General features: G+C 35.3%; 3 protein-coding genes and 2 long non-coding RNA genes across 6 annotated transcripts; 3 read left to right on the top strand and 2 right to left on the bottom strand.

Annotated features, from left to right (window-relative positions):
- Window positions 1-531: 531 nt before the first annotated feature.
- On the top strand, window positions 532-1446 carry LOC131023452 (uncharacterized). Its single transcript, XM_057952992.1, has one exon. It carries the CDS (start codon window positions 532-534, stop codon window positions 1444-1446), a length of 915 nt encoding a protein of 304 aa, XP_057808975.1.
- Window positions 1447-2055: 609 nt separating this feature from the next.
- On the bottom strand, window positions 2056-4585 carry LOC131021757 (uncharacterized). Of its 2 annotated transcripts, XM_057951040.1 has the most exons (3): window positions 4115-4585; window positions 2893-3129; window positions 2056-2313 (listed from the first exon to the last, which is right to left on the bottom strand). In XM_057951040.1, the coding sequence occupies exons 1-3, from the start codon at window positions 4130-4132 to the stop codon at window positions 2266-2268; spliced, it is 303 nt and encodes a 100-aa protein (XP_057807023.1). In that variant the 5' UTR covers window positions 4133-4585; the 3' UTR covers window positions 2056-2265. The 2 variants fall into 2 exon arrangements, with proteins under 2 accessions (XP_057807023.1, XP_057807021.1); XM_057951038.1 differs by having other exon boundaries at window positions 2056-3129; window positions 4115-4374.
- A 3347-nt stretch (window positions 4586-7932) lies between these two features.
- On the bottom strand, window positions 7933-9627 carry LOC131021756 (uncharacterized). Its single transcript, XR_009101061.1, has 2 exons — window positions 9093-9627; window positions 7933-8989 (listed from the first exon to the last, which is right to left on the bottom strand). It is a non-coding gene; the product is annotated as an uncharacterized LOC131021756 (long non-coding RNA).
- Window positions 9628-10500: 873 nt separating this feature from the next.
- On the top strand, window positions 10501-12060 carry LOC131021755 (uncharacterized). The gene is made up of 3 exons (XR_009101060.1): window positions 10501-11020; window positions 11110-11212; window positions 11977-12060. It is a non-coding gene; the product is annotated as an uncharacterized LOC131021755 (long non-coding RNA).
- Window positions 12061-13762: 1702 nt separating this feature from the next.
- LOC131023451 (pyruvate kinase 1, cytosolic-like) lies at window positions 13763-14521 on the top strand. The gene is made up of 4 exons (XM_057952991.1): window positions 13763-13888; window positions 13963-14107; window positions 14185-14273; window positions 14351-14521. Exons 1-4 carry the CDS (start codon window positions 13802-13804, stop codon window positions 14519-14521), a joined length of 492 nt encoding a protein of 163 aa, XP_057808974.1. The 5' UTR covers window positions 13763-13801.
- Window positions 14522-17793: the final 3272 nt, after the last annotated feature.

Here is a 17793-nt window from a genome sequence, read left to right as displayed (position 1 = left end):
GAGTCTTTGATCGCTCGGGTTCTTAAAGGTCGGTACTACAAATATGGTGATGTCTTGGAAGCTAAAGTTTCATGCAACGCGTCTTATGCTTGGAGATCGATTTGCTGGGGTAGCGGGTTGTTAAAAGGAGGAATTAGATGGAAAATTGGGAATGGTCTTTCTGTTGGAGCTTTTTCTGATTCTTGGATTCCAAATGAAGCTGGACAACCGCGTGTGAGGGATTCTCGGTTTGACTCTCCGGTGCTGGTTGCAGATTTTTTGAAGGAGGGGAAGGAGTGGGATATGTCCAAGTTGTCGGCTTCTTTTCTACCCCACGAGGTGGCTGCTATCTCGTCCATTGATAGAAAAAATCCTGCTGTTGGGGATGAGAGATTCTGGAGATTTGATGAGAAGGGTCGATATTCGGTGAAATCTGGATACCTCTTCGAGGTTGGTTACTACAAGGGGAACGAGTCCACGTCGTCGGTCGATCATAAAATGTGGTGGAATTGTATTTGGAAAGCTCAAATCCCTCGTAAATTCAGGATCTTCATGTGGAGGGCAGTTCAAAATTTGTTGGCCTCGGATTTGAACCTTCACCATAGACATATTTCTAGCTCGGGCATTTGTTCTTGGTGTCATAAGGACTGGGGTTCAACGGTGCATTGTCTCATCTTTTGCGATGTTACTAGAGGGGCTTGGAAGAAAACTAAGTGGTGGCTGGTGGTTAAAAATAAGAAACATTTCCTTCTTGAAGATATTTGCCGCGCGGTGATTGAGTCTTCGGATAGAGAGGGTTTTGATCTGTTTTGTGTCTCGCTTTGGTGGACTTGGAGTTGGTTGTGCAAAGCCAAACATGATTGTGATTTTAAAAAAGATTTGGAGCTGGTGGTGGGGTGTGCAGATTTCTTGTGTTCGTTCCATGAGGCTCGCCGGACCTTTTTGACGAAAGATAGGCTCCTGCCCAACGTTGGGGATAACTCTTGGATTCCACCTCCTGCTGGTTTATTCCGGCTAGATACAGATGTTTCCATCCAAGGGAACGGGGAGGCTACAGGGGCTGGTTTTCTTGTTCGCGATCACCGCGGAAAGATCATTGCAGCGGCTGCTCACCGAGTGGGAAGGACGGAAACTGTTCTGATGGGCGAGCTTCACGCGATGTTGCTCGGGATTGGTTTTTGTTTGGAGAACCAGATCGGACCGTTGTTGGTGTTCACCGACTCCCTTCTTGCTGTGCATGTTGTTCACGAAGACTCGGCTGGTTCGGAATCCCTTTGCGACGAGCTCTTTGAGGTTTTCTCTCATGCGCGTCATCACCTTGTTTTAGATTTTCGCCATGCCCGTAGGGAAGCTAATCGGGCGGCACACTGTTTGGCGAACTTCGCCGCTACTTCCTCTGGTGTAATGATCTGGAAGTCGAGCTTCCCGACTTGGCTTTCAGATATTGCGTCTCGTGACTTAATATAATTGTGCGTTTTCTCTCAAAAAAAAAAAAGATGTAGACATAAATAAATATTATTCTTGAGCTTGGGGATTTTGGTCCTTGGGATATTCTAGTGGTTATAAGGGGTGCAAGTAGATGGATTAAGACACAAAATCTCATCTTTATCTTTTTTGTCCTAATAATGATGTTTGCAAGTTAACACATATGGGTTGACACATTAATTTCGAAAAATCTTCATACGATCGATCATCCTCTTTATTAAGCGTCTTATTTGAGGAATTTTATGTTGCTGTAGCCAATCCAACTAAATATATTGTAATACTAATTTGGGATGGGTTTGTAAAATTCGAATTAGGGTTGTTTCCCTTGTCATCAATAGGTTTAGCTGTGTAACTAACTTTTCTAAATTTGCAATACATTAAATATGCTCCATTTCGCGACTTCATTTCTTGTCGTACGGCGATCTATCATTTCTAATAAAACTCATCCAACCTGCGGCTAAAATTATTTCTCAAATCTGTTTCATAGCATTTGGATAATAAATTGCATATAAATTCTTCTGCAGAAATGGCCAATGTCATGAATGTTTCTGCAATTTCGATCCAGTATGCATTCATTTAAAGTCAAATCCATTAGTAGCTTCATGTGTTGGTGTTTTATTGCGAGAAAATATCAGTAGTCCATTATAAACAGACCCGGTTAGGCCGAAAGCGAGCACAGTCGATCAATAATTCAATTCTACCCAAACAATCGTCAAAACCAAGGTAAACAACAACATTTCATTACACCAATTCATCAAACATACAACTAGAAAATGCACCCGTCGTCTGATCCATCACGAATCACGCCTTCACGCAGCAGTTAAAGTAGCTGAAGATGCTCCGCCTCGCCTGCACCACCATATCAACATACAACAATATCAGCAAAGCCTAGCTACGAGACCATATGCTTGCACTGAGACCATAATGTTACTTACCAAGTAGTAACAATTGTTACGAATCCAATATAAATCTTTATATATATATATATATATATATCAAATAAACAATGAGTTCGATGTTGCTTTCTGCATCACATGGCTTATTCATTCATAGCAAGTGCAAACCAGTAGATTCATGTGGTCCAGGTGCAATACGATTATTTCCAACTACACAGGTACCGAATATCACTTCCTATTTCTGGCTAATTCTTTTAATGTCTCATGTGCCACGATACACATCAAGGGGCCCGCATCCCATCTAATTCAAACTACATGATTTTGATACTATATGACACCACATGCTTTTAAGATCTTGAATCATTTGTGGACTCTCCCCAAAAGACCAATTCATTCAAATCATAGATAGGTTGCCACCATATACTATCTTTTTCAACTCATCTAGTTTGATGAAGTGCTTTTTAGATACACATCATCTGATACTCCACTGGATCACAAAAACACAGATATAACCGTAACAACAGAAGCATACCGTTGGGGAGTTGTTCTGATGATAGTCGTGATGATGATCATCATTACGAGCAGTGTTCGTGTCTCTTGTGGTAGAAGGGATGAGTTCCTCCTCGTTCCCAAGACTAGCCCTTGAAGGATCCCTCTTGTTTTGCTTCCTCATCTCTCTTATTTTTGAGAAATCCATAGAATAGTCAGGCAATGGTCCCTTTTGATCCCAGTCCCCAAACTGTGGCACGGATAGCCATGGTGCATTCCTCTACACAATCCACAAAAGCTTGTGATTAGGAAACACTCAAAAGCCAAAACTTCTTTCAATATTAGGCCATATTATTATAATTCATGATCACCATCTAAAACAATCTCATCCTAATTGCGTCTACAAGATATAATTGTTGATTTTGCAAATCAATTTTGTGAATTTTTCTTTCAGTGGTACTACAATATCATCAAAGGGTTAATCATATACTCAAAGATGAAGAAAAGAAGAGTCGATCAATTGCAAACAGCCTGTCCAAAGGCATCTGCAGAGCAACATATGATTTGGAATATTCAAGCCACACAATGACTACTCAGATACAGTTGTTAATCTCTATAATTGACTCCTGCATTTCTTAAGCATGTGCTTTTGAAGAAGACAGATCAAAATGACGGAGAAGCATAACAGAACATTCACAACTAGGATTCTTCATTCCAAACATAAAAAAATAGCTAGAAATATTAAAAAAGTAATATTTATAATTCTTGACTTATTCATATCTTTCCTTTTCCCTGACTTCATCAAGAATATTTTTACCAAAGAAAATTCAACAATTTGATTTTCATAATTTCAGCTGAAACACACAGAGCCTTTAGAAACAAAGCAGATTTCAATAACGTATCTCAGGTTAATTCACAATCCAAAAAATCTATAAAATCCAAGTCTTTGCAAAGAATATGAACTAAGACAGAAAAAGAAATAAAATAATATCATACATCATAAAGCTGTGCATGCAACAATTGCAAAAGAACAACTGGGTAAAGACAAAGAAGGTAAAACTTAAATGAATCTCAGTTCTAGTTCAGATTCTTTCAAAATAGACACAATCAAACTCTTAGAAACATCGAAAACACCATAATTTTTTTTAAATACAACAAAAAACACTTGAATTGTACAACTTCTAACATTAAACCAGATGGAAGAAAAAGAAACGGAAACAAAGAAACAATTTTGTAACTGAAAAAGTTGGAGAGAATCCACATACCTCCTTGCGATCTTCCATCAGATAAAACTAAAATCTCAGGATTTTCTTGAGCTATATGAGCACCTTGTTGCTGCTCAAATCTTGCAAAAAAAGTTGCGCTTTTATGGAAATATAATTGCGAGTGGAAACCAGAGCAAGTAAAGAAAAATTCAGGAAATCGAAAAAAGGGGCTAATAAGCGGAATTGTGGTGGGCAGAAGAGAAAGTAATCACAGGTTTTTAGACAGATAGGTGAACACGTCTGCCTTTTATTACAGCAAAGGGAAAATTGACGGAATATTATTTATGATAATAAAATAAAATCATAGTAGTATTTGTGAGATAAGGTCTTGAGTTAGTTGCAATTTACAAAATCGCCCCTGCTATTTAACACGGTTTGGCTTTACTGGCAACTTTACCTTTTCCAGCGCTCTCTTTGCTTAGCTGTGAATGTCTCAGTTGCTGTCTTTGCCTTGATTCGGATTTTGCTATTACTACAATTCATAAGGTATCGCGTCAATTATATATACATGAAATTTATGTGAGGCCGACTTACAAATGAAGTAATTGGACGGGGACGTACGTAGACATGTACGTTGGTCGTCCAAACAATATATAGTTTTGTGTGTTTAGATTTGAATATGATTATTGTTTATGTCATGAAAATAGATAAGTAAATATGAAAAACAAAATAAAAATAAATATTCCTTCTTTTCCACATTCATAGTCTCTTATTCCTTTTCTAGATGTCTCAATATATAGTTCGATTTCTAAATTAAATTAACATTAAATATTTGAGTTAATGGGCTCAATTAGCACTTCTTGGATAAGAAAAGGAAAAAATGTCCACCCAAATAAAAATATGGAAAAACTAGCCTTTTTTAATGTAAATGTACAATTATACCCTTAATACTGTTACACACTTTTCCGGAAAAGTGTGTAATAACGTAAAAGTGTGTAATTGCAAAAAAGTGTGTAACAGTGTAAAATACACTGTTACACACTTTTTCAAAAATCGTGTAATAGTGTATTTTACAATGTTACACACTTTTTCTCAAAAATGTGTAATTACGTAAAAGTGTGTGATTGCGAAAAAGTGTGTAACAGTGTATTTTACATTGTTACACACTTTTTCGCTTATAAAATGTGTGTAATAGAGTATTTTATACTGTTACACACTAAAAGGGTATTTCAGTAAAAAATGCTATTATTTCCATATTTTTATTTGTATGGCTAGAATTTCCTATAACTAAAAGATTTTGGCTAGAGTAGGGTGCCGCCTCTTAAATATTTTTTACTAAAATAACCTTATTTAAATTTAGTCCAACATAGAATAAATAAGGGTAAAATTGAATAATTACATATAGTTTGTATTTTCCAAGCACTATTTATTATATTTCTTTAATATGTGTGAAAAAGTAAAATGGATTGTGAAAGTGGAACGAAGGGAGTATTTATGTCGAAATTCAAGATGATCAGAAAAAACTACGAGCTGAGAAGAATTTCTATAAAGGCGTATTTGTTCACTTTGATGGAAAATGGTGGAATATATATATATATATATATATATATATATATATTTTTTTTTTTCTTTGTCTACTTTTTCACACATTCTCTTTGTTAGAAAATTTTCCTCAAGCAGGAGGTAAAATTTTCCCGAGCAGCCCATTTCCCCACTTTTTCACTTCAATTCATGATAATAATATCACAAGTTATAGGTGTGATAATAGTTTCCCATATTGTATATTTAATTTTGATGATCTTTCAATTTTACCATCAAATTCTTATCTTTTTTTTTCTTCTTCATGATAAAACTTACAACCAATAAGAACACAGTCTAAATTAAAAAATAAGATCATCAAAAATGCATAACCCTAAATCTAGATAGAAACTGATTTTATGTACAGGTACAAGCCCCAACCATGTTGCAAAAATAATTAAGTCGACACGTAAGTCTTTTGGACTCAATTCAAATAATTCAGGCTATCAATATCAATAATCTAAGGGATATTAATTTGTTAACAGTATATTAATACTGATATATGTAAACTAATGTATAATAGTTCAGTTTGAAATTTGTAATGATATATGTAAACTAATGTATACTAATTCAGTTTGAAATTTGTAATTTAATAAAGAAAATGTGTTTATAAAAATAAGAGATTATGATATGAAATATGAATCTCAAATCCTCTTCCCTTTCTATAAAAATGAAAAGAAGAAGTCTACTTGACTGAATTTAGCAAGTCGTAGCATACATATGGAGTATTACACTGACATATATATATGTCACAAATAATATATTTTATGTGTAGAAAAAGATATTTATGATAGGATGCAGTGATAATGTGAAAATGACGTGATAATTTACACGTGATAAATGTTATGTGTAGGTAAATCATCAACATTTACCTACACATATATATGTCACGAATAATATATTTTATGTGTGATAAAAGATATTTATGATGTAATGCAGTGATGATGTGGAAATGACGTGGTATTTACACGTGACAAATGGTATATGTGGGTAAATCATCAAATATTTACCTACACATATATACGTAACCAAAGGTATATTTTAATTTATGTGTGAATAAATTTTCTTTGATAGAGTATAATAATGAGGTGGAAATGATGTAGATGATGACATGGTAAATTGTATGTGTATTTAAATCTTATAAATTATGAGTAGGTAATTATTTTTCCAATAATCGAATATTAGAAAAAATATTATTATTGATTAAATATTATAAATAAGCGTGTTCAAAATATATATTATGTGAACAATATTTTTTATCACAATTTTTGTATAAATATAAAATATTTTATCATTCATTATATGTGCCAAATATGATCAATTATAAAATACAATAATAAAGCTACATTAATTTAAGTTAAAGCTACTAGAAGAAACAAAAGTTGTTGTCCTAATATGATAATTAATACCAAGGCAAAATAAATAACAATTTGAACAAGAGTTTTCTTAAGCAAAACATTCATCAGCAAACAATACAATTTAAGGTTGTGCATGTCAATCATGACACCACGAGACAATAGGAGCTTCACAGGCTCAATATTCCACGAGATGCAGCATACAGTAAAGGTGTTCCATCCACAGAACATCTTCTATATCGGCATCTTCTATACCAAATTAGAAATAATTCATTTCCACCAAAACATGTCAAATGTTAGTACTAAAATATTAAAAATATACTCCCTCAGTCCCATTAGCCTTGTCCCATTTCTTTTGGGCATGATTATTAAGGAGAGCTAAATTAATATAGTAAAAGTATGTAAAAGTGTGGGCCATGTTGTTTGTAGTGTAAAATCATTACCAAAAATATAAACTGCAGGATAATATCAATAGGAGGACCCAAAAAGGAAAACAAGAGAAGATCAATGGGACTGTCATTAAATACACGCACACGAGAGTGATGTTCGAAGATGAAACACGATGAAACACAGTTGATAACAGAGGATTTGTATATGGACTCATACCTTTCATGAAGTTACTGTATTCCATACCATAACCTGCAACTCATTCATCACCACCACTAAAATGAAAACAATGCTGAGGAAAAAAATTATAATGGGTTTTGTGTGTGTGTGTGAGAGAGAGAGAAAGAGAGAGAGGAACAACCATGGTAGAGAAAAACCATATGCAACTAAAGAGCTCCACCCCCGTAGAATTCGTTATATATATCTAATAAATCCAATAAAAACAACATTTCAATCATCAATCACCCCTCATTTTATTACAACCTAGAGATTCTCGACACAAAATATATATAAAATCAAACAAAAGCCCACCTTACAATATACAACATCCATCTACAGCTCCACGCAAAAAGATCCAACCTTTACCATAAAATGAGACTCAAAATCAAAACAAAATAACATCCCTTAACGAAATAAGCGATCCTAATAAAAACAAAAACATTCCTTAAAATCATACAAGTATTTGACCATTTTCAGAGATCCCGAATCAAAACAAAAACATTCAGTTCCACTGCATGAAAATACATTCCTTAAAATCATACAAGTTCCACATATTGGACAAAAAATCTAGATACGAGATATCACTTCAATTGATGAGCCGAGTGTTTTGACGGAGAAAGAAAAACTGCATGAAAATACAAACATTGGGGTTGATAGGAAATTCAATAACAAAAGCACCAAATACAAAAAGTATCCAGAGTCCACAATATAAAATATGGCAATAAAATCACAAACAAATAATTGGCAATGAAATACACTGTAGTTCTGGCGGAAACGACGTTGTAGCTGAAGTATGGTTGCCTTGTCAACGTCCCATGGTCAAGAAAAACAACATATTGATCAAGTAACCCCTTTTAATCAATATTTTCTGCTTAACCAAATCGAGACAACAATCTGTGAAAATTTAATAACCACGAATCGTTACTAACATAGTTCTACCAACTGAAAACAAAATAATGACAATAAATCAAAGAAAAGCCTCAATAAATCAGGCCTTCATCAGAATCTCCATCATTGCCAAAATAATATCTAAAGTTACTCAGACAAGATGGAGAGTAATACTATACCATGCTACGAACCGCCGCCAGTCACCACAATCGTCCCACCACAACAATGCCGATGACAACAATAATAATTATCATACCTCAGGAGAGTGAGCAACGGGCCAAGCCATTCTCGTTGCAGTCGACGCACCTCTTGCGCTACTTGTCGAATACCTCGCAGCTCATGCTGCAGTTCTCGAACAGAGCAACCATCATATAGTCGTAGGCCTCACACGGCTTCACTGGGCACAGGGGCAGCCCCTTGATCGGCCGTAGAAGATTGCGATGAACACCTATGGCAGACTGATGTGATTCCCTCTAACGAATACCACGCTCCACAACGACTTCTACAACTAAAATCCACCACAATGAAGAAAACATAAATCAAACAATTAACAATAATACTACTAAAATCAAATTAAAAAAATATGGAAAAGAAACATAAAATGTAGTGACCTGGATCTAGGATATGAGCCTCCCATAACGAACTTGAAGGAAGTAAGGGACAAACTTAAAGGAAATAAACAAAAAGCTAAATTCTTTTCACCATTCCCGAATTCCCCCTTGCTTGCAGAGGTGGGCTCAGCCACTTGTACCTTGAGGTACAACCCAACACATGGAAGCTCTCAATCTCGGGCAGCCGTAGCGTCGCAATCTTAATGTTGGGCAACACTCCGCCATTAATGAAATCAAATAAACTCAACTCATTCAATTAATGACAAGTTCTTCCTAAGACAATCTCAAAATTAGTTTATACTCACTCTCGTGGCATACAAAACGTGGATTACATGCAAGACTATCGCCCCCGGATCACTCTTAAACATAGAACTCCTAAAAGTTCCTAGGATTAAAGTCCTCACACAAGTCTCAAGTTTCTTCGACTAATATTGACAAGTATGTTATGTGTTCTTAGTTTAGGCAAAAATAATCATATCCCGGTATCAAATTAATGCCAATAAATAATGCAAAATTGGTGGCCAATCAATAAAGCAAACAATAAGCACAAGAACACTAAAAGGATAAAACAAGTCTTGATTAATTGAATTAAACAAAGTCAGAAAACCATTATCTGTTTATTACCGAACCCTAGGATAAGAATGTACTAGCCACACATAGACATATGACTAGCAATGAACAATCAGGAATATAATAAATCACCCAATAATAAAATTCGTGAAGTTGTGATGAATCTTCAATTTTTTCTTTCAATCTTCTAGTCTGTCGTCTCTTCAAGTTCTCCAAGTGTAATTATGAGCCAAGGTCTCTTCAATATGTTTATGGGGAGTATTTGTATGTCATATGTCCCAAAATATAGGTCAAAATCGTGTAGGATCAAAAATAGTTGAAAAACTAAAAAAACATGCAAAAATCGAGCAAACATGCGGCCTGAGGCGTGGCCGTGCGACCAGACCGCGTTCAGCGCCGAAATGCCCGCGCTCAGGACCGTGGGGGTGCTGATAGCTTTTCTTAACGATTTTGTTTTAGCTTGTTCTCCCTCATCCGTTGTCCGATTCTCGATCCGTTTGCGCTCACGAAATCGTATTGAGGTGAACTTTAACTTCCATAAAATCATTTTTCCAAAATAACCTTCAATATTCCTGAAAAGTCGCTCAAATAACAAGAAAATAACAAGTTCTCCACAATAAACCAATATATGTTCAAATTAATCATCAAACATACAAAATCCTTTCAATTAAGTATCAAATATGACACACCAATAAGTAAAAATCACTACTACAAAAGTTTACATACATAACAGTACATAGATAACGGTTTTTTTCAAAAACCGTTATGTATGAGCGCACTTTTAGGAATAGATAACGGTTTTGCGAAAATCCGTTATCTATGTAGTGTTGTCTAAATGCATAGATAACGGTTTGAACAAATGCGTTATGTTTTTGCGTTATCTATTAGTTACATACATAACGGTACTACAAAACCGTTATGCCGACCGTTATCTATGAACATCTTTTTATAACGGTTATTTTAACCGTTATATATGAGCGCCTCAAAACTGTTATGTATTATTTTTTATATTTATTTTAAAATTTAATAATATTATAAAAAATTAAAACCCTAGCCTCCCCCACCAAATTTCCCCAAATCAGACCTGCCTCTTTCTCTCTTCACCATCGTCGTGCCAGCCACCGCCGTCGCGACTCGCCGCCACGACCAGCGCCGCCTGGCACTCGTTGTGCCCCTTATCTCGCCGTCCTCTGTCTGTTTACCTGTAGCAGTAGCTGCGGAGATATCTCTCCATCTCAAACCCGCGTCGCCTGCCACCAGCCATGTCGACTCGCCGCCACGTCTCGCGTCTCTGCCACACCGGCCGTCTGTTCACCGCCCCTTTAACCCTAGGCGCCGCGATTTAATTTGAATCCAAGGTCAGTACATATGACACACACATCTTCGCTTACGCATCTTTTCCCCCTGACTCCGCCATTGTTTCCTCTGAATCGGTTCCCGACCTCAGGGTTAGGGTTCCGCCGAGCAGGATTTTGAAGAAGGCGTCGGACGGCGCGGTCGTTTACGGCAGGTATCTGCCGGAGAACAGCGGGTGGAATTGCTTTAGCAAGGTTTTTGAACATCTCATAATCATTATCTTTGATTGATTATTGCTGGTCTCTGAGCTAAAATAAGTCACGGAATTAACGGTCTCTAATCTAATATTTTTTAATGCAAAAGCTTGATTTATTTGAAAATAGGGGATTATAATGATAAGGTGATTTCGAAATCTGCATTTGATTCATATAGAGATTCTTGGGAATTCTTATTTACAAAGGTAATGTGCAGGAAAAGCCTAGTTCAATTGTTTGTAAGTATTGTTTTTCCTGCTAATGTTAACTACATTTCTTCTCTTATCCTACATATGGTAGTCATTATGTTGCTGAATCTAGAAGTATATACAGTATTAGTTTTGTTAAATAGCGGTCATACCAATATCAATCTGTTAAATTCATCCCTCTTGATCCCAAGCTTGCTAATTCGGATGGAGATGAGAAAGTTAGAGGATTGGAGATTGAAAGGTGTGGCTTTTGCAGGTTTGGTGGACCTTGGAGGAGAGGAAGTGGTCCTTGTATTTTACTCTTTTGTAGAAATAAAAAAAGCCTTTGAGTAGTTACTGAGCTACTTATTGGTTTCAATTATATTGTTCTTCATAGCATAAAGATTTCTTTGATTTGATAAAAACTTTATTTTCTTAGAAGAGCACTCACATCCTTTTATTTTCATGGAGATCACAGATGACCTTTTAATTTGCGGGTAGTGTAGTCAAGTTCCTTAATTCAACTTGCAGCATGTGTTTATATGGTGTTGTATCATGATTTCTGAATATTTTCAGGTTTCTCGCTCTCTTGCTGCCAGTGAAGAAGCTCTTACTTGTTGTAGATGCCTCCCAGGTGCTTCTAGATTCTTGAGGTAATGGTCTTTTTCATTAATCTGTTATTTTGGTCTCTTTTAAATTGATATTATTCTGCTTTCTGTTAAGTTAGATTTGAAGTCGGCTTGATGTTACATTCTGAACATCATGTACTGCCAACTCTTGATCATTAACAATATGTTGAGGAAAATATTGGTTAAAAATTCAAAGCCTGCATCAAATTCCAGTTATAGTTTAAGATGAATGAATAGATTTGTATCAATATATATATTAAATTCCAATAGCATTATTAAATGCTAAACATATTATAACAGTTGTTTAACCAACATTATCAATATATATTATAATATGAAATATTTAACCAACAATTAGAAAGGCTCTTCCAGATACATCTTTGGTATGAAATCTTGAATCGTCATACATTTTCTCTTCAATTAGCTTAACTTGTTTATTTCTTGAGGAAAATGTTTTCTTGAGAGAATAATGAACTAATATAATTAGTTGGTGTTGGGAAACACATGGTCAAATTGATCATCTGAAATGACAGCCAAGCATGAAATTGTCCAACACTTTAGATTGAGAGAGATGAAAAAAGTTATAGATGAATTGAGATACAATTATACTTGATCTAAAGATGTGATGCTTTACTGAATTTTCTCTGAATATAAACAGCAAGCAGTTACTGAATGGTTGATATGTGCTCTATAAATACCTTGAACCTTCACATTCCATCTATTTGATACTTAATCACCATTGCTTAGACAGTGATTTGTGACCATTTGAGTTTTCAGAAATATAATATATTAAGTTGTGAAAGGTGATTCAGGGAACTTGTATTTTCTTGACCAGGACCTGCACAACAGTTTCATGGACATTCCACATTTTCTATGAGAAGGTAAAAATTTGAGTATCTGCAATTCATTTTGTGGATATAGTTCTGTAATCTTTTATAATTTTTTTCTACTTTAGGCTTCATTCATTTTCATATAACATTCTCAAGACTTTTCTAGATAATGTATAATTAGTGACCCCTTCCTACTTTAGTTTTTTCCTAGACATGGGTTTTGTTTAAGATGCGGTATCTCCACCGACAAATTTCTTCAAATGTGCTCACAATATCTCCCTTGTTGGTACTTGCTGATTCATGTGTAATCAAAATTCTTGACTATTACACACTCAAACAATGTGAAATATGGAGATGGGGTGATAGATAGACTTGGCTTTGGCTGGCTGAGACTGTCACCTCTGGTTACACCTTAGCCAAAAATGACTAATTAATCTGATAAGCCTTCAGATAGGCCTAGAAAAAAAATGATGATGACTGAGATAGAAGCGTTCAGATAGGCCTAGAAATCTAGATTTGAACGTAACTCAAGATGCATGTCTATTTGCTGACTTCTTGAGTTGTGTGTGGGTTTTATTCCTGTTTGTTGTTTGCTTATGTTTTTCTCAGTTGAGTTACTCAAAAAGAATTAATAGGACATAATAAGGAGGTATTTGTTTTTGACCTTTCAACAACACTCGAATCATTCCTTATTGTGAAGAAAATTGTGTTGGTTTGTTGTAAGAATAGGTGATAAGAACGTGGGAAGTTCGCAGCAACATTAACTTCCTTTCACTGTCATACATGAGGCGTGCTGAGGACATCAAACTTGTAAGTATAGGTGGTGTTGAGTTAATGTGGCTCGATTCTTAAAGATGGTGGTTTCAGGCACGCGAGTTTCTTTTTACGTTGGGTAACCTCAACCAGACTCTGATCTTTGCAAAGATCGACAATGTGGAGGGAATGACTCATTTTGATAATCTCCTTGAAAAAGCTGATGGAATCATCCTCTCTCGTGGGAATCTTGGGATCGATCTCCCACCAGAGAAGGTACGTTTCTCAGGATCTTGATACGAAACGCTGTCCAGGATTGCTCTAACATCAACTATTTGTATTGCATTCAGGTGTTTTTGTTCCAGAAGGAAGCTGTTCACAAGTGCAACATGGCAGGGAAGCCGGCAGTGGTGACTCGTGTCGTGGACAGTATGGCTGACAACTTGAGGCCTACTCGTGCAGAGGCAACTGATGTCGCCAATGCTGTTTTAGATGGTATCTTAGCTATAATCTGACTTGCTACATCGATGATTCTGCATTGCTCGTTGTGTTTTAGGATGATTTGTTTGCAGGCAGTGATGCAATCCTGCTAGGAGCAGAAACAGTGAGGGGGTTTTACCCTGTAGAGACTATATCCGTTGTTCGTAAGATTTGTGCTGAGGTTAGTTCATCATGTAAAAACCAACTGTTTTTCAGACACGAGACGAGACAAGATTATTCGATTATATGTGTTTGCAGGCAGAAAAGGTTTACAATCAGAATCTCTACTTCAAGAAGACAGTGAAGTTTGTTGGGGAACCAATGAGTCACCTTGAATCAATTGCCTCATCTGCTGTATGTTGCTCTCATTTCTTTTCCATTTCTATCTATATACATTTCTCTATTTTGTCTCCTATATATATGGAATGATTAAAATTCATAAAATGTTTATAGGTCCGAGTTGCTATCAAGGTCAAGGCATCAGTCATCATCTGTTTCACTTCTTCCAGGAAGAGCTGCTAGGTCTCTATCATCTTATAGATTTTTGTTTTAGCTATAAGGTAGTTGGTATTTTCAATTTTGAATCGGAATATGCAATGATGATGTATACTTGATATTTGGTTCATTTGTATAATAATGTATGAATTTTTTGGATGATATATATGTGATGCCCCGCTCTTTTAAATACATATTAGATTAAATATGTGCATTAGTTATAAAATTCTTTTAATTATTTATGGTGATTATTTTGTTCAGATAATATTATTTCAGCAAAAGTCTGTATAAGAGATACAGAGCTGCGATTTAATATTCAGTCATGAATGAAACCAACAATTAAATTTATTGGTTTAACTATACGTTTGAGACTTTGTTTTACCAGTTTATTGATTTAATCAATATTATTAGAAAATTTAGATTTATAACCGATTTTATAAATCGTGTTATTTAAATCAAATTGTTAGAATTATAACTTGAGATCATATGCATAATAATTTTATTATTTCGCATTATATGAGTTAAGGTATTAAGTCGCGAATTAATTCCGACTTTCACGTATTAAATCTCAAGATTGAGGATTTAATTTATATAAATACGACGAGTATTTATTAAACGAGAATTGGAGAATTATTACAGGAACTAGGAGAAACTAGATCACGGCACTACACGTATGTCTCGATTTTTCATCCAACACATCAATTCCTACACTATTTCCTACACTATTCCCTACACTATTCCCTATACTATTCATCTTCCCCTCCAATACACCATTACTGCAGAAGGAGATTGTAAAGATTGCAGATTTCTTCCTGTAATATATCTGAACTCCATCACACCCCAAAGTCTCCTGTAGGAGAAGAAAATCACGCCAATATCCACAATTTTCAAAAGCTTCAGCACGCCGAGAAAGAAATTTCACGGTAAGATCACAATTGTCAAAGGATGTAAATTTTCAACGATCAAATCTTCAAAAGTTGCAACTCCAGGTACCAAAATTTCCACCATTTGATTCTGTTGTCTGCAGAAACTCCTCTATAAATTGAGGAGAGTTCTGCAGAAGGAAGAAGTGCAGCGAGCAAGAGAGAGTTTAGGAGATTGTTTCTTTTACTTGCAAGAGCTCAAGTGAACTCCCTTCGCCGGGCCATTTCTTCGTCGAACCGGCCACTAGGCTCTGAACCGAGAACGTGTACTCGTTCCTCCATCTTTAGGCTACCAAACCCAACAATCGAAAGGCCGAAACCTTCTCTATATTTTCCCGACCAAAGGCCACAATATCCTTCGGAGGCCAACGTCGAATTCCCGACTTAGCCACCGGCCAACTTACGGCCTTCGTTTCTCACTATCCTTACAACGAAAAAGGATCGAGAAACCACCGTTGTGTAGCCTGATCTATCTCGCACGAGGAAAACTAAGTCGTAGACCTTCGCGGCTAAACCCCATCGCGGAACGACGACCAGAAAAAAACCCCGGCAAACAACTTCCATTAGTGCTCACTTGGACAAGGGTAAGTTGACGCCCTTATTTCGATGCATTCCCGTTTCTATTATATTATGAGAAATTTCTGGGGTATAGATGGGAGTGTGATAAATATTCGTACAAAGTTTCATATCATTTGAACTTCGTTTACTACCCTTTTAAAATTCGAGAAGTCTACTGCCCGTATCTGCTAAAACTGTTGTGAGGCAGATGATTAGGTTAATTATTTCAGTAACCATATGTTGATATTTAGCTCTCAAATTTTTATTCTATGAAGATATATGTGTTAGCTATCTATGTATAAAATTTGAGCTCATTCAGGTAACGTTTGCTATTTTTCAAAAATCTGGACTTCAGTTGGCAGAAACTGCCGAATCTGGTAGGCGATGGGAAAATCGCTATATCTCTTAAACTACTTGGAGTTTTTCAACATACTTTTTTTTAAATTAAACTAGACTCAAAGAGGTTTCTATTGATATAAAATTGGACTCCATACGAGTTCGGAGTAAAAGCAGTTTATTAGTTGAAGTTGAATATATACAGTTTTGTTGAGATGGAAATGATTCAAAATAATTCCTATTAAGGATTTTAAAGTTTTATTGTTGATAAAATATCACTTTTAGTTTATAAATGAGCTATTGAGATATATAAATATTTTGAGAAAGATTTCATGAGAACTTGTTGGTAAAATTATATTAGATGGAATAGTTGATAAATGAAATATTAAAGATTTATTAATTAAATGGTTAAAATATTAAAATTATTAGATCTTCTCGAAAATTTCTTTTATAGTTAACTCCTATTATTATTTTAAAATATTTTTACAAATGTTCCTAAAATCTCACAATGAAATTTTCATCAGGAATTAATATTTAGAATTTATTAATGACTTATTAGTTCTTTTAATAGTAGCAATATATATATATTGATTGGCATTATTAAATGGGGAAAAGGAAAATATTTTATAAATTATTCTTTATTTATAATGGATAAATAAAGGAATAATATAAAATGGGCTTTCCTACATCCTCAAAGGTACATGAAGTATTTCGATAAAAGAAGAACGATTGTATATGAGTTAGATACAGTCGTTTAAGGAAATATGAGTAGTTAGAGAAATGAGTGAATAGTGATTCACTGCATTTGTTGTTATCTTTTCTATTATTCACTCGAACACATGTTTCGTGTTATCAAAGGTTCAAATAAACAAAAGCGCCTGAGTAACCTATCGCGCTAAGGAAAGAGAATCATTGTCTTAAGTAGCAAAACACTGCAATCAGGTAGGCATTACTTTCGTATATACCAAATGAGCTTAAATGTTACGTTCAAGCAAGTTATTTCATGACAAAATCTTTGAGTTGAAGTTATTTCAAGTATTGTCTTGCCATAAAATGTTTTAATTTCAGTATGATATCTATCTGATATGGCTTTGCCAGTTATCATGTAATCGAATTCGGGTCTTGAGCAGTTGATAGCTATCCTGCCTTGGCTAGTGTACACCAGTGACCGTGAGTCATCTAGCGGGTTGGCCGGTCAAGTGACCGTGAGAGGTGGCCACCTCTCCGGCATACAGATTCAGATATGATAGATTACAAAAGAACTTAGTCTGATCAGACGAACTTTAGAATCACAAATGAATTTAGTATGCTTAGGGCCTTTTTAAGTAAAAACCCTTGGTTATACTATTGAAATGGCATGACAATTTACATTTATTATGTATGTATATG

This window comes from Salvia miltiorrhiza, chromosome 4 (assembly GCF_028751815.1).
Source record: "Salvia miltiorrhiza cultivar Shanhuang (shh) chromosome 4, IMPLAD_Smil_shh, whole genome shotgun sequence".
NCBI lineage: Eukaryota > Viridiplantae > Streptophyta > Magnoliopsida > Lamiales > Lamiaceae > Salvia > Salvia miltiorrhiza.
This window is presented reverse-complemented; position numbering and strand designations above follow the sequence as displayed.